We start from the raw sequence: 24,227 nt of genomic DNA on the forward strand, positions 1-24,227 counted from the left end.
TAGTTATGTAGCTGTCCCAAAGGAAACGTTTGCTTTGTAAAATGTAGGATATATAGTATGAACTCTAGATTATTTGGTAATTACATAGGCCCTGGATCTTTTTCTCTTAAGAAAGTGGTTGATCAAAGGGAGGCATGGTTAGTAAATAGATTGTAGTGGTCCCAGCAAAAATATAATTTCAGAATAGAACTAAGTGAAGGCAGTTTATTTCTGATACATTACAGGTAACATTGAACGCAAGGAAAGTTAAAATTCATTTCTCTGAATTATTCCAAAAATTGATTAAAAACTATGTTAAGTAGCATCACTCTTGAGATTATTTGGCTCATAATCAAATTGGGCCTTTACCTTTACTTAGTAAGTAATTGAGGAGTCTAGAGGGATATTTATTTCATTTTACTCCTAGTCTCCTTGGGGAAAATACTGGACTGCCACTTACACGAGGTTACTCAACTCATTAAGTGTTGATGCACTCAATTGCTAGGGCCTGTAGTTTGCTCTTTCATTGTTTAAGGAGAACAAAGTGATAATATGTGTAAATAGTAGTAATATTAGTTATATTATGCCCACTGGTATTTGTGGTCTCTCCTTTTCTGTTACTGCACCAGAGTTTAGCACAGTGCCTCCCTGTTGAAAAGTGGATACTTAATAAATATTTTGAGTAATCAAATTATCGGTAAGGTCAAAGAGTTTTCCACTCAAACATCATTTTGTAATTATGTGGCAAAAGTTTTAGAGAAATACATTGCTCTCAGCTGCAGTTTTTTCAAGTAGCTTGTGTATTTTGAGGATTGCTCTGTCTGATTATTTAAACTGCTGCGGTATCTGGGGAGACAGTACAGTAGACGCGTCATTTTGTGTTATGCTTTAGTTCATTGAATGGATTTGTTCGCTTAGAATGGGTGTTTCAAATATGGGCCTTGTCAGCATTCGTGAGCAATAGGTAACTCAGATAATTTCTTGTACATTAAAAGTTTCTAAAAGTCAGCATAAAAATTCTTGGATGTGTGTACTCATCGCATATTATGATCAGTTTACTAAATTAGGTTAATTTTTCAAGGCATATTTCATGTAGCAGGAATGGAAGGCATAATCCAGTCCTGTGGCAGTGGGTACTTAATGTGTTAGTGGTGGCAATGATGGTGATGCTAAAGTAACTAACACTTACATAGTAGTTGCTACCTGCCAGACGCTGTTCTAAGACGTGTGATCTTCGCTACAACCTTGTTAGGTAGGTGGTGGTGTTCCCATCTCACAGACTGGGAGACAGGCTACACTAAGATGGCACAGCTCCTACATCATAGGACTGGGTGTTAGCTCTTAATGGTTATGCTATAATAGTGAACACCTACTGTATGCTAAATTCTTCACACGCTTTAAGTTAACCCTGCGAGGTGTAGGGTAATTCCTGTTCCTAACTAACATTAGGAAAGAAAGCCTGAGGCAGTTTAGGTAACTTGTCCAAGTGCACTGCCAAATAGGATGAGGAAGGCTGGCATTTAAACACAGACTTCTGTGACTTGTAGTCTTTACTAAAAGTCTGTTTCAAAGTACTAATTTGAGGTCCTGTATTTGATTTTACATATTTAGAAGGCATGTTTAAAACAGCAAATCTCAAAAGTTTTTCAGCTGGCACCCAGGATGGGTGATGTTCACTTGTTCCCTCCTCTCCTGAGCACGTACAGGATTAGAATGTCTTTCTCACTGGCTGTAGCTTCACCCCTTACCCACTCATGCAAGTATATTGGAATGCAAATGAGTGACATTTGTAAAGCTCTTTAAACAAGGAAATCATTCTTAGAATTTTGATTCTTTAAATATGAACATTTTTTCTGACACATCTTACAGCTTGATGGTAGTACCATGTGTGAGAATGGCTGTTTTCAAAGATACTGGGTGATTTTGTTTAAGTGGAATATCTAATGGGAATATTTTTGTAGCTATGTAATTTATTTTGAAAAGGTAATATTGAATGGCACTATTGTGTGCGACACTGTGAAGCTTTCAGCCCTGTACAGTCATTTTCTCTCATGCAAGTGATCTTTACTCCATGTATTCTGGTTGGTGTGTTACGTCTGGCGTATATTAAATATGGACTGATGCAGACACTTTCAGTCTGCCTGGAATATTTCTTCTAGCAGAAATTGGCATGTTCTCAGATAATCCAAATTACACTGACTACTACCTTAGGTAAGATAATTTCAGGAAATACTTGCTATGAGAAAAATTATGACATATTCCCAGATATTATTATTTGGGGATTATTTATGTCATTTCTCTGTTCTTAGAGTGATAATGAAGTAAAGGCACAAATTTAAATGAAATCTGAGATTTCCTAGGTCTCGAAGTGGACTTTTGTAGTTTGTTTACTTGTACTGTTACTGAGAGACTCCACTCATTGTAAACTTGTAGTGCATATGGACAGAGCCAAACTCTGGTTTGCTCTTGTCTGGGAGTGGGCAGATTCTCGGGCTACCTCTAAAGTGGGAAGAGGAACGGCTGCTCTGTGCCTCACAACACTCTTGTGGAACTTGTATATTAATTTCAGTGCAGTGTAGTGGGGAATACAGAATATAATTTACTAAACTAAGGTGTTTGTAAATGAAGTGATCATTAATTTTTTTTGTTTTGATTATCTGTTTCCTTGACACCTGGCACAGTACTTGATATTGTGATTGCTATTAATCACACAAATAGGTAGCAAGCACTTAAGCAGGGTTATATAACAGTGAATAAAATTTTAGTGTCCCTCCTTATGGTAGAATAGAAGCTAGAGAAAAATAGTCAATGTGAATTCAGTGCTGTGTGTGTGTGTGTGTGTGTGTGTGTGTTGCACAGTTACCTAATCTTACAAGTCAGGATAAAAGTCCATGGTGTGTGTAACGCCATACAAACCAAGACCTGAAGAGTGGACCAGTAGTTGGTCAGGCAAAGGGGAGAATGCATGAGTGTGGGAAGAGAGAGAGGCAGAAAAGCCCAGCAATAGAAGAGGTCATACACATTTTAGGAACAAATACTGGTTCTGTATGCCAGTAATGTAGGGTGGGCAAGAGGTAGACATTGAATCAACTGTAAGGCTGGCTACTTGAGTCCTGTTAACAAGTTCAGGTCAGTTTTTACTGAGTGTTGTGGGGAAACCATTAAAGGATTTTTAAGGGGAGAGAGAATGAAATAGTCAAGTTTATCTTTTCAAAAGATTGTTCTGACAGCTTTTGGAGAAAGCATTGAGGGTGAAGGTAGAATACAGGTAGGCAAGTTAAGAGGCTGCCGATAAAGTCTAAGAAAGAATTGAGTGTTTCAGTACTCGAGTATTGACAATGGAGGGATGATGTTAAATCTATAACATTTAATGATTTACTGGCTGGGGGCTCCATTGAGCCAGCATCTTTGCTTCTGGTGGTGGAGTAGAGCCTAAGTCTCCCCTAAAGGACCTGTTACTATTTCATGTTCTGTCGAGATGCTGCTGGGGCTAAGGCAAAGCCAGTTGTATTCTCAAATACACATTTTTTGGTTGAGTCTCCAGGTTATTAGTCATTGAGTATGAGCTGATCCACCCCAAGTAGAATTATCACCGTGGAGACTCTTGAGGCTTCCATGAGTCAGGCAGTCCGTTTCCTCAAGAGCCCATTTGCAAGCTAATAGCTGCCTTACAGAAGGGGTGTGCCTGGTAGCCGTGTCAGGGGGGCCCAGAGCTCCAGGGCCACCTCCAGGTGCAGACTTCTTCCCATTGTCAGAGGCTCCAATCAGGAGAATTAAGAGTCACAGAGACTTGTAACCCAAAGGGGTCATCAGGGTTGTGAGGCCCCAGTGCTTCTCCACATGCAGCCCTTCCTAATTGGGAGGACCCCCTGTGCACTCACAGGGGAGGAACTGCAGCCACATAACACTTCAGTTCCTGCCACACGTTAGGACGTAGAGGCAACAACAAGAGGGCATCAAATTGCCCCAACCACAGGTCACTTCATTTCCCTTTCCTGCTGTAAAGCCTGCTCAAACTCTATTAGCTGAATCTGGATGTTCCCTCCTTCCATGGCAGCAGATAGGGTGGTGATGACCTGGGTTCCCGTATCCAAGAGAGCCTTAAAACTTTTGAGTCCCACTCTAAGGTTCCCTGGACAGCCTCAGGGGGTATATATGGCCTGGAGTCCCTCTTGTGGGGTCAGGGAGACCTCGGCCTGATCCCTTATCATGTTTCCCTGTAATGCAGAAGAGTTTGGAGGTGCTAGTAGGGAGGGTTGGGGAAGGGGGCACAGAGGGAGAGAGCAATTCCGTACCAGTTAATTAGTCACTTTTGGTCATTCTCCCGTAGTTCAACAGAAAGAACTTCTAATACTTCTAATTTATATAAAGCTGTATATTGGCAGCAAGGTCATTCCTTACACTATCTGTTTTAGCTTTGGGGATTCTTTGGCTCAGCAGTCTGGACCACACTGCCTTTCACCTGGAGACACAGGGCTTCCAGCCCCAGTGTCATGGCACATCTCTCTGCCAGCCCAGAGGAGAATGAACAAGCAGTTCACTTGGGTGGCTTATTTCAGTCCCATTTCTCAATGCTCAGTTTCTAAACATTAATTTAACTTCTTGTCCATTAACAGGTAGGACAGGGGGGATCCTTATTCCCTCCTTCTCCCTACCCACCACTAGGATAACTCTTTCATCCCAGGATGTCTCTCATTTTCCAGAGCTCTGCCCTTGGAATCCTTTACCTTCCTTTCTGGAAAGTTGTAGCTCTGCCCGTAGCCTATCCTTGTTGCCAAAACTGTGTAGAACCATGATGATGTCAGATCTTACCCTACTTGTAAGCTAGTAATTTACCCTGCCACATTTTAATGGATATTGAGGACATGAGACTCCATGGAGGAGATGGACAGTTTACTACTGTCGGTAACAGCAGTAGCCAGAGTATCAGCATTTGTGCTGGTTTCCTGATCCTTAGGTTATGCTTGTATACACAGAGGGCTGTTACTGGAGAGCAGCCCCGAGTTTAGGGAGCCCAAGTCTTTTGTAGTGAGCAGTAGCATGCCTGTCCTTCGCTCAAGGATATCTTATACTGTTACACTGTTACACTAACAGTAAGCATGCCTGTTCCTTTGCTCCAGAGGGAGACATTGTGTCTTTCAACGCTGTTTCCTATGTAGATATTCTTGAAAATATAGTCCGGAGCAAAGGGCAGTCAATACCCTTTGCAACACATTAAAAAAAGACAGACCTGTGCAGGATTGTATCCCAACATAGGTAAATTATACCTTAATAAATCTGACTCTAAAAAAGTACTTGGCATGTAGTAAGAACACAGTACATATTATTACTGGTCTTCATGTCCTCAATCTAATTTGGGGGCAAACCTGTATGTAGAGACCTTGGTGGAATTTTGAGATTAACTTTCTCCAAGGCAATTGGTAACTAACTAATAACATTTATTCAAAAAGTAATGACTAACATGTTCAGACATGTTTTGATTTAAAGAATATCACATGTGTTCTTCTAAGAATTTCGGGGACATTAAAATGAAGTATGAGAAAACTACCTTGCATTGCAGGGTATGAGATTGCTTTGTTTATATCACTCTACATAAAGTTCTCTACTAAAAATTCTGGCAAGTTCTAACAAAATAATGTTAAGCACAAGATGTTAAAGTGAGGCTTCTTTTCCTTTACATCTTGGGACCAGATAGGCTTAGATGGGAGTAAGAGAGGCTAACACAGTTGTGGAGGTTTAAACTGGCAGGTTTGTATGTATATGTTTAAGGGGTAAGGCCTTATTTTATCAGCACCACCTAATTCCTCCCTTCCAGTTATTTTTATGTAAACAAGCATTTGAAAAGTATTATTTTGAAAGCTAATTTTACTTGCTAATGATTATTTGTTACATTTGAACTTGTTTTGACTTAAATATTTAATGTGTACTGTGGTTATATATTTACCAAGTTGTTTTTAAAGTACAGAGAAGTCAGCTTCTTTTATTCCATTTATTTGAGTTAAGCTGAACATGAGTTTACCGACTTGAAAGTGTAAAATAATCTAGCTGTGGTGGAGCTTGTTCTGAGTTGCTAGTGGGTAAAAGTAGGTTGATGCCTCAGTCAAGAGCTGAAGCATTTTGGAAGTAGTCTTGGATAATTGGAACTTACTATGTTAAAAATGTGAATATGTTAAACTAAAGATTTTTCTTTTTATTTATAGAACAGCATGTTGAAGCAGTAGTCAAACTGTGTAGCTTGGGGTTGGCAGCCCTTTGAAACGGGTGTGTGCAGTTCCATTATGGTATGTGTCGTGGTGACAACTGGCCTGTGTCGTGCCTTTGGTATGTGTCATTGGCCCCTTCTTGGTAGTCTGTTAGCTTATTAAATATATCTTGTAAGGACTTCATTTGAGATGATATCCAGTGTTCTTTCATTATAAGCAATTTTTCAAAGTAGTGTGTATTATTTTAAAATCAAATTTCATTTTTAAAACCATTCTCAATTTGTATAGTTTGGGTAGGTAGCTAGCTTATGTATTTAAATAATTTAAAAATATATATATTTTTAAAGATTTTATTTATTTATATTTAGAGAGAGGGGAAGGGAAGGAGAAAGAGAGGGAGAGAAACATCATTGTGTGGTTGCCTCTTGCACACCCCATACTGGAGACCTGGCCTACAACCCAGGCATGTGCCCTGACTGGGAATCGAACCAGTGACCCTTTGGTTCACAGGCCGGTGCTCAATCCACTGAGCCACACCAGCCAGGGCATAATTTAAAAATATTTAAGCGCTTCAAAATTCTTCCTAGGTGAGGTGTACAAGCAGAACTTTTTTTTAAAAAGGAGTTTATTTATTTATTTTTAGAGAGAGGGGAAGGGAGAGAGACAAAGGGAGAGAACCACCAATGTGTGGTTGTCTCTCCAGTGCCCCCTACTGGGAAATCGAATCAGTGACCTTTTGGTTCGCAGGCAGGCACTCAGTCCACGGAGCCACACCAGGTAGGGGAAGCAGAACTTTTTGTGGCATATCTTTCACTGCCTCTGTTCTCTCAGATCTCTAGAACCTTATTTGGGCCTCATAAGTCAGAGATGAAGGAACAGGTTTTTTTTTGGTCCTCACCAGCGTGGCTCAGTTGGTTGGGCATCATCCTGCAAAGCAAAAGGTCTCCAGTTCGATTCCTGGGCAGGGCACATTCCAGGGTTGTGGGCCAGTCCCCAGTTGGGGCACATGTGAGAGGCAACTGATGGATGTTTCTCTCACACATTGATGTTTCTCTCCCCTTTTTTCCCTCCCCTCCCCTCTCTAAAATTAAATGATTAAAATCTGTTTAAAAAGTTTAAAAAAGAGACGAATGAACAGGTTTTAAAAATGTGTAACTGGTTGATAGTATTATAGGACACTGTCCTCAAGTCATAAAGTAGGGCTGCTGCACAGGTGCGCAAAGACGATCTATCCCAGGCAGTTCTTTCCCTTGTAGCAAGTTACGTTACACATCCAGCCTTGTTAACTAATTGACTGAACCTGATTTTCACATGCACCCTCTCCCTCATGCTCTGTAAACAGGAAGCTGTAAGTAACCTTTTCATAAGACAGCTGACAATACAGGAAAAGAGACTGCCAGGAACTAACTATTCATTGCTTGTAGTCAATACATTTAAATATTTAATATATTCTGGTGTTTCATAAACATATTTACCAAGTTGTTTTCAAAAGTACAGAGAAATCAACTTCATTTATTCCGTTCACTTGGGTTAAAGTGTACATGAGTTTATCTTCAGGCCTTCGCCCCTTGTGTTCAGATATGGTCTTGCTGGATTTCTGTCTAAAGAGAGTTCCTGGTTAGACTTTGGACAATCCTGCTTTCTTTTTTTAATCTCTGGAATAGGAATTTCCTGGACCGTGGTCTAGTTTTGAAATGTGTTTATCAACACGATAAGTTCCTGTCCTCTGTCATACTCCATCTTCATTCCCACCCCCGACCCCAGGGAGCCACTTTCTATCTCTCTGGACTTTCCTTCTGGACATTTCTTAAAAACGTAGTCATATGATACACAAGTATGGGGTGTGTGTGTGTGTGTGTGTGTGTGTGTGTGTGTGTGTGTCTGGCTGCCTTCACTTAATGTTGTGAGTCCCATCCTTGTTAAGTGTATCACTGATTTGTTTTATTTTGTTGCTGAGTAGTATTCCTTTATATGGATATGTCACGTTTTATTTATCCATCCACCAGTTGATGGACATTTAGATTGTTTCTGCTTCTCGATTGCCATGAATAAGCCACTGTGAACATTTGTGTGCAAGTAATTGTGTGGCCTTATGTTGCATATCTTTTGGGTAGATGCCTAGGAATGGAGGTGTTGGGTCACATGATAAATTCATGTATAATTTTTAAAGAAACTGATACTTCATTGTCCAGACAATCTCATCTTACATCCCAACAGCAGAGTGAGCGTTTCAGTTCTCTGAATCCAACACTCGCCGTCAGCTTTGCCTCACAGCCGTTTCAGTGGGTGTGCAGTGCTGTGTCACTGTGATTTGAACTTGCACTTCCCTAATGATTAATGACAGACATCTTCTCAAGCCATTTGCATATTTTTTTGTGAAATGTCTTATCAAATTTTTTAATTTAAATCTTTTAATTGGGTTATCTTCTTCCTGAGGTGATAGAATTCTTAATATGTTCTGAATCCAAGTCCTTTATTTGATACATGATTTGCAGATTTTTCTCCTAGTCTGTGGCTTGTCTTTTCATTTTCTTAATGGTATCTTTTGAGGTGCAAGGGTTTGGGATTTTGGTGGAGTCCAGTTTATCTTTATTCTTTTTCTTTTTTTAAGAATCATGCTTTTGGCGCTGTGTTTAAGAAATCTTTGCCTACCCCAAGCTCATGAGATTTAGTTCCATGTTTTCTTCTAAAAGTTGTAGTTTTAGCTCTTATGTTTATACCTATGATCTGTTTTTAAATAATTTTTTTATATTGTGTGAGGAGAATTTCTTAAGTTCATCTTTTTGTATACGGAAGTCCAGTTGACTCCACACAATTTGTTCGTGAGACCCTGCTTTCCCCCATTGTATTTCCTTGGTAGCTTTGTTGATAATCAGCTGACCACAGGTGCAAGTGTTTATTTCAGAACCGTCATTTCCATTTCATTGGTCTACATGTCTGTCCTTCTGCCAGTAGCACTTGTCTTGATTACTGTAGGTTTCTGTGCCATAGTTCAGCAACACAAACGGCATTCTTCTTTTCTGTCCTCATATTTATAAAAAGTTGGAACAACAGAGAAAAGTAAAAGAAGAAAGCAGAAACCACTGTTTTGCTGAACATCTTTCCGACATCTCTGCACATATATGCGTGTCTACGAGCGCACACTTGCCCCCCACGGTTGTCCATAAAGACGCATCAGTATTTGCCCACGCTCATTGTTCTTGTGTACTTTTTGAGTGAATATGTTTATTGTCAGCTGTAAGAGGGAACTGATTATTTTCTTTCTTCAAGCACTTCTGTAATCCTTTGAGTTTTTAATGACATAAACTTCTGAGAAAAGCAAAATTCTTTGGGTAACAACTATGAATGCTTTTTTATTAGTAGCATGTTAAATGGAATTTGTCTCTCACTTTGTTTGCTGAAAGATTCCTTTAAAACAAATTTTTAAATGTGTTCTTTGTGAATGGATGGCAAATTATGTGTGAAACTTTTACAAAATTAATCCCTAAATCCATTTTTAAGCCTTGAACGTTTCCATAAATCTGCTCTTGAGTATTAGATTAACTTTTTGGCAGTTGTGACAGAGCTTGTGGAGCCAGTAAATATATGTGCGTGGTGACAGAGCTTTATTTGCAGTCACATGGGACTGATCCCCAACAGGGCTTGATTTTACCACGTTAATGAAGGATTAACGACCTTTGCTCTTTTGCACTTTGTGAGTTCAGCATTGTAGCCCTGGGGCATGCTGGAGCTGTGGCCAGACTCCGAAGCACTTCTCTTCTGAGAGCAGGTCAAATCCCAGAAACTCCCGACGTTCCCATTTTCCTGTAGTGTGGTTTTTATATGATGGATGCACGGTTTAAAATCTCATTTAGAGGTGCGACAGGTATAGGGGGCCGTATAGATTCTGCTTAATTTTAAAAGATTGGATCTTAGTCTCCGGCAGCGGGGAGCCGTTACAGGTTGTGAGTGTGAGGAGTGAGTCAATGACTCAGGTTTTAGAAAGCCACCGCACACTGGTGTAGTGGGAATTTTGTGTTTGAAAAAGGCATGCTTTTAAATAGTGCAGAAGGTGGGTCGCAAAAGAAATTATTTAAATGAGGCTTTTTGTACAAGGTTTTAAAAAGTTAAAACTTTTCGGATTTCAAATAAACTCTTTACAGAAAGGAAAGCAGTACAGTAAACTGTTAACGGTAGCTACCTCTGTGTGGGATTATGGAATTTTCTTCCTGCTTTTTGTGGGAAATTTAGAAAAACATTAAATACAGGATGGGGCAAAAGTAGGTTTATAGTTATAAGTACTGAAAGAGTTTATTCTTGTATTATTGTTTTAATTATTGTATTATTTTCCAGACAAACAACTGTAAATCTACTTTGCCCACCCTGTGTATTACATAGTAAGGTGTTAAAATGGAGCTCTCTTATTCTTAGTTTGGCCCTAAGTCAGTATAGTGAGTTGTAACACCACCATGCAGGTCTTTCGAAAGAAAGAGCCAGAAAATGGATCTTGTGACTTCTAACACCTGCCCCATTTTCATTGGTATGAAAAGATTCAGGAGTTGGGAATTAGAACAGTTTGTTTTTTTTTAATTCCATGTGCAGATATATTTACTGATTTTAGAGAGAGACACACACAGACATTGATCGGTTGCCCCCTGCGTGTTCCTGGGATTAGGGATCGAGTCCATAACCTTTCGTGCAGGACGATGTTCCCACCAACTGAGCCCCCTGGCCAGGGCGAAAATTAGAAGATTTTTTGCAGTGAGTTGGTGGAAATCAGAAAAGAGTTTTTGAATCAAGTTCTCTGTGTGCTAGGAGTTTCTCCTCATCTTTGACCCTGCCATGTTGGAGTGCTCTCCCTCAAGTGCAGGGGCTTTGTGGTAACAACTTGGAGAGCTTGGGGGGCACAGGTAGATGTCTGTCTTACTTGTGCCTGGGTAAGAGAAAGGTTCGCTGTTCTGCCAGCACAGCAAAGTGAGGTTACTGTGCAGGAGGATGGCCCACCCTCCCGACATTCTTCTGGGCAAGGGGTACATGTTTTCCATAGACCAGAAAGCCAACGGGATCAGCGTGGTATGGGGTGAAGCGGGGGAACAAATGACTAGATTGTCAGAGGGGATGCCTCTTGCTGCATCAAGGGCATTGTTGCCTAGAGATCCCCAGGGCCTGAGTGCTGAGAGCTCCCACGGCATCCCTGATAGCATGGTGGACTGACCAGCATTCGACACTCCACCCTAGGGCATGTGCCCTCCAGTGACAGACACCACAGGTGGAAGACAGAAGGGTGAAGTCTCCCCTTGCACCACCTACTGCTGGCCTGGGACGGGGAGGAGCTATAACCTTGAATGGAAAACTGTGATGATTATATTATACTACACTGGATCTCTCAATTTCTAAACTCAGATCACTTTTATAATTTGAAAGTGACCAAAGTCATAGACCTCCCTAAATAAAAGTTCAGGGACATTAACTGTCGCCACAGAATAACTTCGAAGGACAGTGGTGGACAGAAAGTTGCTTTTAGATTATATCCCACAGATTCTGCTGTTTAGGGTAATGGTTATAATTGTTTTTCTAATAAGAAACATCAATGAAAATGAAATTTTATAAGAAGAATGTGTCCATTGAGACATTTTGTCATGGGATAAAGTGTCACCAACTTTGAGGACCAGGCAGATCTTTGCTTGAGTCATATCAACCCCTTATTAGCTCTGACACAAGGTAAGTAAACCAGTTATTTTTAAAGATTTTATTTATTTATTTGTTTGTTTGTTTGTTTATTTTTAGATAGAGGGGAAGGGAGGGAGAAAGTGAGGGAGAGAAACATTGGTTTCCTCTTGCATTCACCCTGGCCTACAACCCAGGCATGTGCCCTGACTGAGAATCAAACCAGCAACCTTTCGCTTTGCTAGACGACACTCAACCTACTGAGCCATGCCGGTCAGGACAAGTAAACCACTTTTTGAGGTTGATTTTCCTCATTTACTTTTTATAAATAGGTAACATTACCTGTTTTATAGTGTTTATGAAAAAATTATGATTTGCAGTGAAATGTGATACACAATAGGTATTCATATATATTACTAATCCTCTTCCCTTGTTATATAGCAAGGGTTTTCTGTAGTTTAAATATGTTCCTACTCTCCTTAACGTGTGTTGTACTTCTTCTAAACGTATTCCTTAAAAATACCAAATGGAGCCCTGGCTGGTATGGCGCAGTGGATTGAGTGCTGACCTGCAAACCAAAGGGGGTAGCTGGTTCGATTCCCAGTCAAGGGTTGCGGGCCAAGTCCCTGGTTGGGGGCGCCTGAGAGGCAACCACACGTTGATGTTTCTCTCCATCTCCTTCTCCCTCCCTTCCCCTCTCTCTAAAAATAAATAAGTAAATAAAATCTTTAAAAAAACCCAAACCAAATGGATTAGTAGATTCAGTATGATTACAGGATACTATCAAGGAAGTAAGAAATGTTAGTTTTAGTAGAGCTAAAATTTCTACTTTTGATTCGAAATGTGAAGGATATTCAGAAAGAATGGAAAGTAGTTTTTTACTTATGTATTGGTTTCTTGTGAGGAAGCATATGAATTAGGGGTCTAAAGAAATGGTGGGCCCAGGAGGAGAATCTTTTCATTGTTCTCAGAGCAATGTGGAATATGTAAAACAAAAAGACGGCATCATAGCAGAGAGAACTCCTTGTAAGAACTTTTTTTTTTAGTTCTTTATTTGACTGATACATTTTAGAACAGTGTTGGTGTTTTGTTATCTATTCTTTGTGGATGTTCTCATACTTTTTTAAGGTTCAAATTTTGTATTTTAAAACAAAATTTTAGTTTTAATAAATAGGCACCTGTTGAATGTATCAAAAGCTTATTTGTATCATCTTTGTTGTGATAGTATCTTTGATCATTTATACTCTGCATCTCAGTTACATTTATAACATAGTTAAGTTTTGATTCTTTGTAGAAATGGGTTTAAATTAGGAAGGAAATTATAGTTGGCTTTTTACTTAAGTCCAGAACATTCTGTATAATTCAGTCAAGGGTCTTTGGTTGCAAGCTGCAGAAACTGACAGGGTAGCTTGGATGGGAAAAGAATTTATTGGGGAGATGGCAGGTGGCTCAGTTGACCAAAGGAGGGTGAGCATCAGGAAAATAGAGCCCCGTTCATGTTGCATACCAGTCTGATTAGGACATTGTGGCATTGACCTATTTCGGCCACTGGGAATAATTTCTCAAGTTTCCCTTGTTTTGGACCATTCTCTCAAGATAGGAAGTCTTGGGGGTGAAAGAGCAGTGTTTGTGGGCTGACACTTCTGACCTCCCCCCTTGTGCTCCATTGACCCCCCCCCCACAAACCCCGTCCTCATTTGGAGGCCCTTCACATAGCACAAATGGAACTGCTTTTCTGTAAGCTGATACCTGCTCCTTCCCATCTAGGCAGGTTGTCTTAGCAATTGTTCCATAATCTGGACTCATCCGTGTGATGTCTCCTTATAAATAGAATCAGGTTAAACATATTGGACAATTATTTTACTTAGGATTAAATTGAGACTTCCCATTGTATCATGTCACGAGGCACATAATGTCTGTCACATTTTTTGGTGACAATAGGTTTGATCCCTGGATTAAGGTGGTGTTTGCCCGTTATCTCCATTTGTAGGCACGCTTCCCTTTTCCGTTAGTGAAGAACCGGTACTGTAATACTTGTGGACCATGTGAATATATGGCTCCCCCAAACATTTCACCTTATAGTTTAGCTTGGGAGAGGGCAGGCACTTTAATTTAATAATAGCTGTTAATGTGTATCTGAATAGTAACTGTCAGTTATTATTAAGAAGTTATAAAACAAAAAAAACTCCAATGGTTTTAATATAGGAAAGTTAAGTAAATGACTCATAATCATAAAGCTCAAATCTTGAATAGAAGCAGATTTAATCAACATTAATAATCATTCCTTAGTTTGGAATTTAAAAGTAGTAATTGTATGGGTATTTTGTATAATTGTATATTTAACTTTTTTTTCATAAGATTAATAATGCCTGAGAAAAAGGTACCTTAGGCAGGAGGCTGGGTGTACTAGCTAAGATAAACATCTGTACCGCTGATCTGTTACCTTCAGTGCTGAATACTTTCTCTTTATCTGCCACTTAACGTGGATTATCAGTAGTTCTCTCCATACGCATAGTTTCAGTTCCTACAGTTTTCAATTCCTCCAATCCTTAATTCAAGGAAGCCAAGACTACTTCTCAGTTGACTGAAAATTGTTATATGATATCTACTGATCAAGATAGAATTAATTCCTAAGAATGTAATTAAAATGGAAGCTACACAATAAAAGCTCTTACATCTGGTAGAAATTAAGTGAAAAGGAAAGGGGGAAAATGAAAGATGTGTAGATTTTGGTAAGGTTTTACTCAATAAACAGCAAATGGTAAAACAGCAAGGATATTGTGAGTTAATGTTTTCAGGATTAGGTTTATTAAATTCAAAATTTATTTTAAAATTATATCATTTATTTTATTATCTTTTAGTCTGAAATATCTAGGTAAAAATTGCCAATGATATGAAAGTGTTCGTAACAGCAAAGTACAGCAGTGATACATTCGTTGTTCATTTGGTGGGTGTTTATCTGTTAAAAATCATTTAAACTAAGATGTTTAAGTCTATAAAATAAAGAGCATGATACTGATTTCTGACATAACTCAGAGGAATTTTAATTTGTTCATTTGCTTTCTATTCTTGTGTTTATGCTAATGCTTTGAAAATAAAATGCTCATTACATTGTTTTGAGCGTGTAGTACAAAATAGTAAGTGTGCATGTTGGCAGTGATTTCAGGAAATGACAATTCCTTCTTGTTACATAAAGGCAACATGAGGCCATATACATACATACATGTGTACTCCAAAATCTGCAAATACTGAATGTTTTCACTTGACTGCAACTTGTAAAAATTAGGAAAAACAAAGTTCCACTATCGAATTATGAGCTCTTGAGAAACTAACCACCCTTTTTTTCTGTAGCCGTGTGTATCATTTCTCTAGCTTCCCTCTGACTCTGTCCTCTAGATAGAATTCAGTTACTCCCTGTCTGTTTTCCCATAGCAGTTTATCTGTAGAACTCTAGTATAGCATTCCACCTAATTACTTTGTATTGTAGTAATTTGTTTACATGTCATCGTCTCAGACTCGGAGCTTTCGGAGGGCAGGTCTTGTCTTACCCAGCAGTTTATACTATGCCTTTTGTGTAACATCTGGCCTGTCGAAGGTCCTCTTCTAATCTTTGTTGAATTGCCATTAGGAAGCATTTCAGAACTTTTACTATTATTTGACAAAGCTTTTTTAATAGTTGTTTAAAAATCTATTATTTGGTTGCTGCCAATGTGGATAGCTGTGCAGTAATATCAGATATCAAATACACAGTATCTCTTCAGTGTGGTTATCTATGCTTGTTGCAATTGAGTTATTCTGTCAGTCTGGAAAAACCATTCTCTACATGGTCATGGTAGAATATTTTATTTAAAATCTATCCCTTTCATTTTTAGTAGGAGAAATTACACACTTTTCTAATTTTTATCAGTTATCTGCTTATTTATATATTGCTCTGTCCTTATTGCTCATTTTCCCAAGCAAATCCTTTGAGCAGAATGACCCATCAAAACTCTAAACAAATTACATTTATTCTAGTCTCCTTAAATCTTTTATCGTGTTTTCTTATTCAGTCGTCTAGTCATTCAGCATGTGTACACTAGAGACTACAGTGTGTCAGGCATTATGCTTAGTGCAAGGGATACAGTAACAGTGAATGGCTGTGACAACCACATTCACTCCTAGGAGAGAGCCAAACATTTTGAGGAGTGAAATACAGTGTTAGGGGGCCCAGGAAGAGATATTTAACCCACTTGGATTATCATACTCTTCTCTCACTGTCTTGTTCTCTAAGTCTCTATTATGAGTGTAGTCTGTAACAATAATCTGGGGTGGTCAGAATTGTTGTGGACTTGTTACTTTTTATATATGCAAGCATTATTTCCACAGGAAGTCATTAGCCTTTTTGAGGATAAAAATTTTCTTATTTCTCCCCTGGCTGGTGTGTCTTAGTGGATTCAGCACTGGCCTGAGAACCAAAGGGTTGCTAGTTCGATTCCCAGTCTGGGCACATGCCTGGGTTGTGGGCCAGGTCCCCAGGTAGGGGTGTGTGAGAGGCAACCACACATTGACGTTTCTCTCCCTCTCTTTCTCCCTCCCTTCCCCTTTCTCTAAAAATAAATAAATCTTTAAAAATGTTTTTCTTATTTCTTTGTATCACAAGCACTGCTGGAGATACAATGAAGATTTTAATAATATTTGTTGAATTAACAAACACACTTCATAACCACCCTGGTGCTGCTTAAACTCTTTGGGCTCCTAGAACCACAAGGATGGTAGTAACAGCCCCTGTGCAGGGTGCGGTTGGCCAAGCCTGACTGCCAAGACCTGGGGGAAGGGCCAGACTTTAGGAGTAGGTGTTGTCTTTCTTTCTACAAATGAAGAAGTCAAAGCTCTTGAGAGACTTAAGGTTCTTGCTCAAATTTAAAACGTGCTCTTTCTGTCAGGTTACATTACTCATGGATCCATCTTTTTTCCCAGAAGATGGTAAAGCATTTGTTTTGGTTATAGAGCTCTCTGGAATTAGAACGAGGCCTGACAGCCCAAGCACAGAGCTTCTCTTTGCAACTTACAGGCCAAGTGAGGATCAGGTCTGTGATGCTGGCCTGGCCGACACCGAGCTGCAGTAGCCCAGATTGAACAGTGCACTGGCTTTGTAAGCAACACAAATTACCTTTCAGTGTGCCAGATTTTGCAAATTATTTCTCCAGTTTTTAATGATACACTAAAGATAAGAAATTTTCAGAGTGGGATATATGCATTTTATTTAATGGTTCCTAGTTTTCTTTTGCATATGTTGATGTATATGGAATAAGACTAAAAAAATTGCATAGGTGGCTCAAAATACAGCTATGTGTATTTTGAAATTTGTGATACGTTTCTGGTTCAGACCCAGAAGTTAGAGAACATCTTACATGTTTTTGTAGAACATTATCTTAATTTTAGCACTTAGGATTTTGCTACTAAATACTTGTTTATATATTTCCAGCAATAGGAAAAAATTGCTGTGAATTAAGATGTGAATTTAGCTTTGGGACTCTGGATTTTCCAACCATGGACTTGTCTGTGATTCTGTTACTGTATTTTTGAGGTACTCTGCGAAGTGCCCCAACTGTAGGATGACATGGGTAGATGGAAATTGTATTCTTTGCTTCAAAAAGAGACCTTTTATGTAGGTTAGATCTATTGACATTTATGTGTTTTTTCATAGGTTAGGTCTATTAGTGTTTGCTGTCAGTAAAAGTGAGCAGTCGCCCACTTTCTTCCTTGTTGTATAGCTTACAGTTCACAGCAAATGTCATTTTTATGTTTTGGCCAAATTGTCATACTTCTAAGTTTGGATTCACTTCAACATTTTATCCATTGCATTCTCAATGTCATGAAATATATCCAAGAGTTTTTTTAATGACTTTTTTTTTTCCTTTGTGACTTCCTCTGGGTTGTCTTCATCTTTTTCATCAAACTACTTTCCTTGTTCGTGTCGCCTTCACAGAGCTTCCTGGATTGCGGATCTAGTCTCGCTGCTGGCGCTGGCACCGTTCTCCCAGTCAGCCCCTTCTGCTGTGACTCCCTTTATGTTCCTTTAGAATTTGACTTCCCATGTGTGTACCGCTTGTGTTTCTTCGCTGCGCTTTTATCTTTGTTGGCAAATTCCCTTGTTACCCATTTTTGTAAAATGTCTCGTGGATTTGCCGCTGAGAGACAGGGAGGTAACACAACTACACACTTTGCAGCCTGTGCATGACCTGAGCAGGAGGTGGTTCCTGATCACTGGTAGGCTTTGAAAGATGCGATTGGTCAGTGAAAGGATGGCAAAGATGAGAGAAAATTTTTAAAAACTATAAAGCATCCTATACTTATAGTATCTTCATTTCTCATTAAGTTAAAGAGACAACTAGATATTTTAGCAAAAGTATATCTATGGGTATGGTTTATACTATAATAATAATGGGAAGGGCTGAGCAAAAAGGAAAAGAGAAAAACCGACAGACACAGACAACAGTGTGGTGATTTCTGGGGTGGGGAGAGGTACAGGGAGGTGGAGGAGGGGAGGGGGGATGAATGGAGACGGACAGAGACCTGACTTGGGGTGGTGAGCACACAATACAGTGTGCAGATGATGTGTTGTGGACTTACACGTCTGAAACCTGTAGAATTTTGTTAACCAGCGCCACCCCAATAAATGAATAAGAAGGAAAAAAAGTAATGTTCCCAAAGCCTGGTGATCATCTTGATCTTGCCCTTGCCTCAGGTTTTCCAGTTACACTGTTGTGGCTCATTTCTTAAGGAATAACTATTAACTTTATGGTAGAAGTTAGTGGGGAAAAGTATTTATTTTTACAGCAGGTCACATTTACAGAAAGTAATATGGTGATCATTATTGCTTGGCTAGGGCTTCTTCCTGAAAGATACTCCCTCCCCTCCCCCCTATGACTCCGGGCAAGCTACAACCCTTTGAAGCTTCTGTTTTTTTATCAACGAAAACGGGCTAGTAATTTTATTTCATTAGATTGTCAGGCTTCTATGAAATAAATCATGCAAAGTACCAGGGGGATATTTTAAAAAGACTGTATCTAGCTTTATCACATGCACTTACATATTGAATGTCTGATCCAGGAAATTTCAAACATGTCAGTGGTCCTCTTACAGATGAGTAAGGCCTTGATGGAGAAGTGAGAGAGAACTAGTTTTACAATTGTGGAGGAAAAAAAAACTTAACATCATTAATAGTTTAATAAGAAGTGTGAAAGAAGGCACTGTATTGTGTGTGTACACACATATGGGCATGCGAACTTTTTAAACAACGAAGTCGTGTGCAGGGTGCTGAGAGAGGATGCAGGATAATGCACGTTTACAGTATCGTCTTATCTGAAACTTGGTCAGTAGGCTCTTCCATTCAAGTGCTTTTTTCTGTTTCTAAGATGGCTTTTCACATTGCTCACCGAATGTCCAGGGGAACTTAAACAAATTGAACTCAGGTAGATTTTATCATACACCCAGACGAAGAAGGAACACAGTCTGGGTTGCCTAACCAGTTAGATCTGCATACCATCATTTGAAATACTGCAAAGCTGTAAATGAATTTGGTTGACAGAATGCTCTGAAGTCATGACTCTCACATTGTATGTTTTATTGGAGACAAGCAAATTTTACCACTTATTTGAAGAACCTCTAGGTTTGTGGATTTCAGATGCCTGGATGATCTAATTCATGTATTATGTGATAATCAGTATTTGTGACCTGACATTTGATTTCTAAAGGTGAAAACAATTGTGTGTCTTACTACTTCTTGATTTATTAAGGGTATTATACAGGGTAGCCCTGACCGGTATGGCTCAGTCGGTTGGAGCATCACCCTGCAGACCAAAAGGTTGCTGGTTCCGTTACTGGTCAGGGAATGTGCCTGGGATGTGGGTCTGGTCCCTGGTCAGATGCATACAACAGGCAACCAGTTGATATTTCTTAGTCACATGGATGCTTCTCTCCCTTCCCCTCTCTGTTTAAAAAAAAAAAATGTGTGTGTGTGTGTGTGTGTGTGTATAAATATATAAAAGAGACAGGATAAATAGAATTTTCTCCCATGATTTTATTTAAGTGGCACTGGTTTTTCTTCTGTGGTTTATAGAAGTATGAAGGTGACCAGTCAGGCCACTTGTTTTGTTTATTTCTGGGTGGCTGCTGTCAGCCTTAGGGAAGGAAGTTTTTCTTTGGCAGAAAAAGCAAAAAAGTGTTTATTCATTCCATTTGTAGTAACATTGATCCAAGAGGAGCTTTTGAGGAAAACCAGAGGGGTTATTTTTTTGAACATAAATAGCTCTGACCATCTCCTAACTGGTAGAGAAAAGTAAAAGATTAGAATTAATAATACATAAATTATAGGCAATACAAACGTCTAGAGCAGAAGTTGCAAACTGAAGGTTCTTAACCAAATGCAGCCCTCAGACAGTTTCTTTTGGCTTTCTGAGGGTTTATAAAACTTATATAACTTGTTGATAACATCTAAAAATTACTTTACATGTATATCCAGCAACATTGGCATGTTAATAGCAATGGCATCCTTTAGATTAAGTATACACATTTGCTCCAGTTGGCACTTTTAACCTAATTCCCACTAACCCCGTGTGCATTTAACTTTGCAACGCTGTCCTAGAGGCTCTTGAATACTGAAGTAATAGGTGTAATACTGCTAATGCAGCTGAACCTTCAACTTTGAGTTCATAGAAGGTAGAATGGTAGGCATGAAGATTTTAGGCACTGAGAGTTGAGTGGAATATGCGATGTGTAAGAAAGAGTAGTTGTAGAAGAATCCACAGTTTTTACCTAAGCAGCCAGAAGGATAGAGGTTCATCCCTGAGATGGGGGGGGACTACAGAAAGATCAGGTTTCAGGGGGAAGATGAGTTCTGTTTTGGACATGTTAAGTTTGAGGTGTCTAATAAAAATCTTAGTAGAGCCCTGACTAGTGTGGCTGAATGGATTGAGTACCAGACTGTCAACCAAAAGGTCACTGGTTTGATTCCTGGTCAGGCTACATGCCTGGGTTGCAGGATGGGTCCCCAGTGTGGGGCACGAGAGTGGCAACCACACACTGATGTTTCTCTCCCTCTCTTTCTCCTTCCCTTCCCTTCTCTTTAAAAATAAATAAATAAAATCTTAGTGGAGATATTGAGCAGTGTGGCATTGGAGAGAAATGTCTAGACAGCATAAAATTTGGCACAGAGATGATATTTAAAACCATGAGATGACAAGGGGAGTGGAGGACCCTGGCTGAGCCCTCCCTGGGCATGTCAGCGTGCAGAGGGGTTTGAGAGAAGTTCGGCAGAGATTAGGAAGGAGCATCCAGTGAGATGGGATGAAAAGGAAGTGAGTGTGGTGTCCTGAAGGACAAGTGTCTTGACCTTTTTTCTCCCCAAAAGCAGAACCTGAGACAGGGACATCTTAGACAATTTACTTGGGGGCCTGTTAACAGGAAACTGAAGTTGGAGAACTGGGGCATGTGAAACTGGAAGGAAGGACAGTCAGTCCGAGGGTGCGTTACTGACTGATGTGTCTGCTTACTACTACTCTGAGCAGGTGAGACTTGATCCTGAGGAAGCCTCTGAAAGGACAGGGAGAATGTGCCTCTGGTTAGGAAGAGGGGATATTTATCTACCAGATCCCATCCCCCATTGGGCAAGGCTTGCCCACAGGGTTCATTTGTGTCTCAGGTTGGCTGAAGAGTTCCTGTAGGCATCTTAACAGCAAAGCCAGTGAGCTGAGAGCAGCCCAGTAGTGCAGCGAAGGGGAGGTGCCTCAGTGGGAGTGGAAATGTGTGGTGGGGCACAGGAGGTGTCCCGTTTGTTTTGTTTTTTTAAAGATTTTATTTATTTATTTTTAGACAGAAGAGAGGGGAGGGAGAAAGAGAAGGAGAGAAACATCAATGTGTGGTTTGCCTCTTGTGTGCCCCCTACTGGGGACCTGGTCTGTAACCCGGGCATGTGCCCCGACTAGGAATTGAACCAGCAACCCTATGTATGTTTCGCAGGCTGACACTCAGTCCACTAAACCAAACCGGCTGGGGGAGGTGTCCCATTTGGTCCACCCCCTTGTACTCTCCATTAAGCCCTGTCATTTATTCCAACCTCTTACAAAGCTTTCAAGGTGATGGCTGACCACAGTCTTGACATTAGGCTTACAACAGGAGGGGTGGTGGGGTCGTTCTCCTCAGTTCAGTCTTCTGCCACTCACTCTAGATTTTCCTTGCCTTCAGCCAGCGCGTCAACAGTTTGAGGCATTTTCTCTGGTACAGTAACCCAGACCTTCCCCAAGGGGTCAGTGCCCATCGTTGCTTGATCCTTGTTGGGCGGTAGTTGCTGCAGCTGCCCATTTGTAGTTACCACCCAGCATGACAGCCCCAGTTGAGTGCTTCAGGTTCGTAATACACTCCCTCCTGTCACCACTGTTGAGCAGCAGCAGTAAGTCCTCATGGTTGATAGGGTCAGTTTACAAGGGCCCCCCACGCCCACCGTATAGTAACTCCTCCCTTAGCGTGCTGGTCCGAAATAATGAGTTCAAAATGGTCAGGTGCTGGTGGTGGTTTCAGAGTTCTTTCTGTGTCTCTCAGAGCAAGAAACCCCTTTTCTCCTCCCCCAGAGTCAGAATTTCTAATCCAGTGGAGCCCAGGGTTGCCAGTCTTACTTCGATCCACTGGTTCCTGGAGCCATGTTCTATTTTTTTAATCCTCACCCAAGGATATATCCATTTGTTTTAGAGAGAGAAGAAGGAAGGAAGAGAGGGAGGGAGGGAGGGATTGGGGGCAGGGGAAAGGCAGAGGGAGAGAGGAAGAAAGAAACATGGATGTGAGAGAGAGACATTGATTGGTTGCCTCCTGTGTGTGTTCCAACTGGGGGTTGAACTTGCAGCCTAGGTGTGTGCCCTGATGGGGATCAAACCCTCAGTCTTTGGGTGTATGGGAGGACGTTCCAGCGAACTGAGCCACCCGGCCAGGGCTTGTTTTCGTTTCATAATCGTGTCAGAGACACAGCACCACATTTTAGCCTTTGGAGGACAGTGTGAATGTCATGTCATTTTAGGAAGGCGGTGCCCCATCCCTCAAGGTGTTAGCAAACACTTCTCTTCATAGAAATTGTATGTTAAATCCAAGACTCTTGGATTATAGAATAAACAATTAGGGAAAGAAATTTTCACATAAAGGGGACTAAGGTACATTGGTCAAATGTTTCTTCTCATTCTGTGTGAACTAAGCTAGTTTGTTATAGTGGCTGTAGTTGCTCTTAGTTGGAAAATTAGAATAAACTCATTCTTAAGATTTAATTTTATGTAAAATTGTTGTAGGCTTTGAAATAATAAAGTCAGTCCTAGAGAGGACTGTGTGGTTCACTTCAGTTTTGCCTCATGTGCCTCTGGCAAATAATTGGTTATTGTCATGGAATATAAGGATTTTAACGCCTGTAATAAACCCAATTTTTCTTAATAGTACATTGAAACTGAATGAACTTAAACTGTAATAGAATATAGAAATATGCCTCTTTTGATAATTTTAGGCCCCGTTACAAGAATAAAAAAGAATTACTAATTTTCTTCCCTTGTTTTCTGTTTCGTAAACGATAATGAGAATTGTGCACTTTTGTTAGTACACTTATTATTAGTGTTTGAGTGTCTTGAGGGTGACAACTAGGGTGTTTTGTCACCGATTTGTGTTTTCCAGGGTGTAAACTAATGCCTTACTCTTAGTAGGTCCTCCGCAGATAGTCGTCGTGTTAGTCCAAGGAGACCCATGTATACGCACACTTACACGGCATATGCATGTAATGTGTGAGTGCCCTCATGAACTTCATGGTTAGTTTTAGTCAAATTAAAGTTGTTTTAAAGTATAATAATGTTTTAGACTTTCTTCCTTTTTTCTTTCTTTAAACAGATAGAGGGACAAGAACAGAATCACCAGCACTGGCTGAAGGTAAATATGTCTTTGGGGGAAATGATTATTCAAATACAAATAAAAGTCATGATTTAAATTAAAAACTACGTTGGCTAAGCCTAATTTAAGGAAAATGTTCTGTGCATAATATTTAACTGTTAAAAATATCTTTAGAAATAATACCCTATATTGTTTAGTTTGTGGCTTAGACTAGGAAGTAGTGGAGAAATGTAAATTAATTAGAACTTTTTTTTACAGCTTTCTTTCAATATGAGAGGTATGTGTTTTGTTTGTGAATTACCTTTTAAGTCACTTCAGCTATCACCAGTATAGTTGATCAGAAAAGGTCTAAGCCACAATTCTAGTCGTTTAAAATACTTATTTATTTATTTGGAAGCTACAAGAGAGGACACTTTTACATACATTCTTAATAAGAATTCTACCAATGATTGGTTTTGATAATTTTTTAAAAAGTCTTAGAAGTAAACAGTACAACCAAAAATAGTT

At 39.8% G+C, this 24,227-nt stretch overlaps 1 protein-coding gene across 15 annotated transcripts in view; it reads left to right on the forward strand.

Moving 5' to 3' along the window:
* The window catches only part of CYRIB (CYFIP related Rac1 interactor B), a 131,738-nt gene that overhangs the window by 56,782 nt on the left and 50,729 nt on the right, over window positions 1-24,227 (forward strand). For all 15 annotated transcript variants that reach the window (XM_053929602.2, XM_053929604.2, XM_053929603.2 and 12 more), the window contains one exon: window positions 23,721-23,759. In XM_053929602.2, the coding sequence (XP_053785577.1) occupies window positions 23,721-23,759 (39 nt within the window). The remainder of the gene's footprint in view (window positions 1-23,720; window positions 23,760-24,227) is intronic.

This window comes from Desmodus rotundus, chromosome 8 (assembly GCF_022682495.2).
Source record: "Desmodus rotundus isolate HL8 chromosome 8, HLdesRot8A.1, whole genome shotgun sequence".
NCBI classification, from domain to species: domain Eukaryota; kingdom Metazoa; phylum Chordata; class Mammalia; order Chiroptera; family Phyllostomidae; genus Desmodus; species Desmodus rotundus.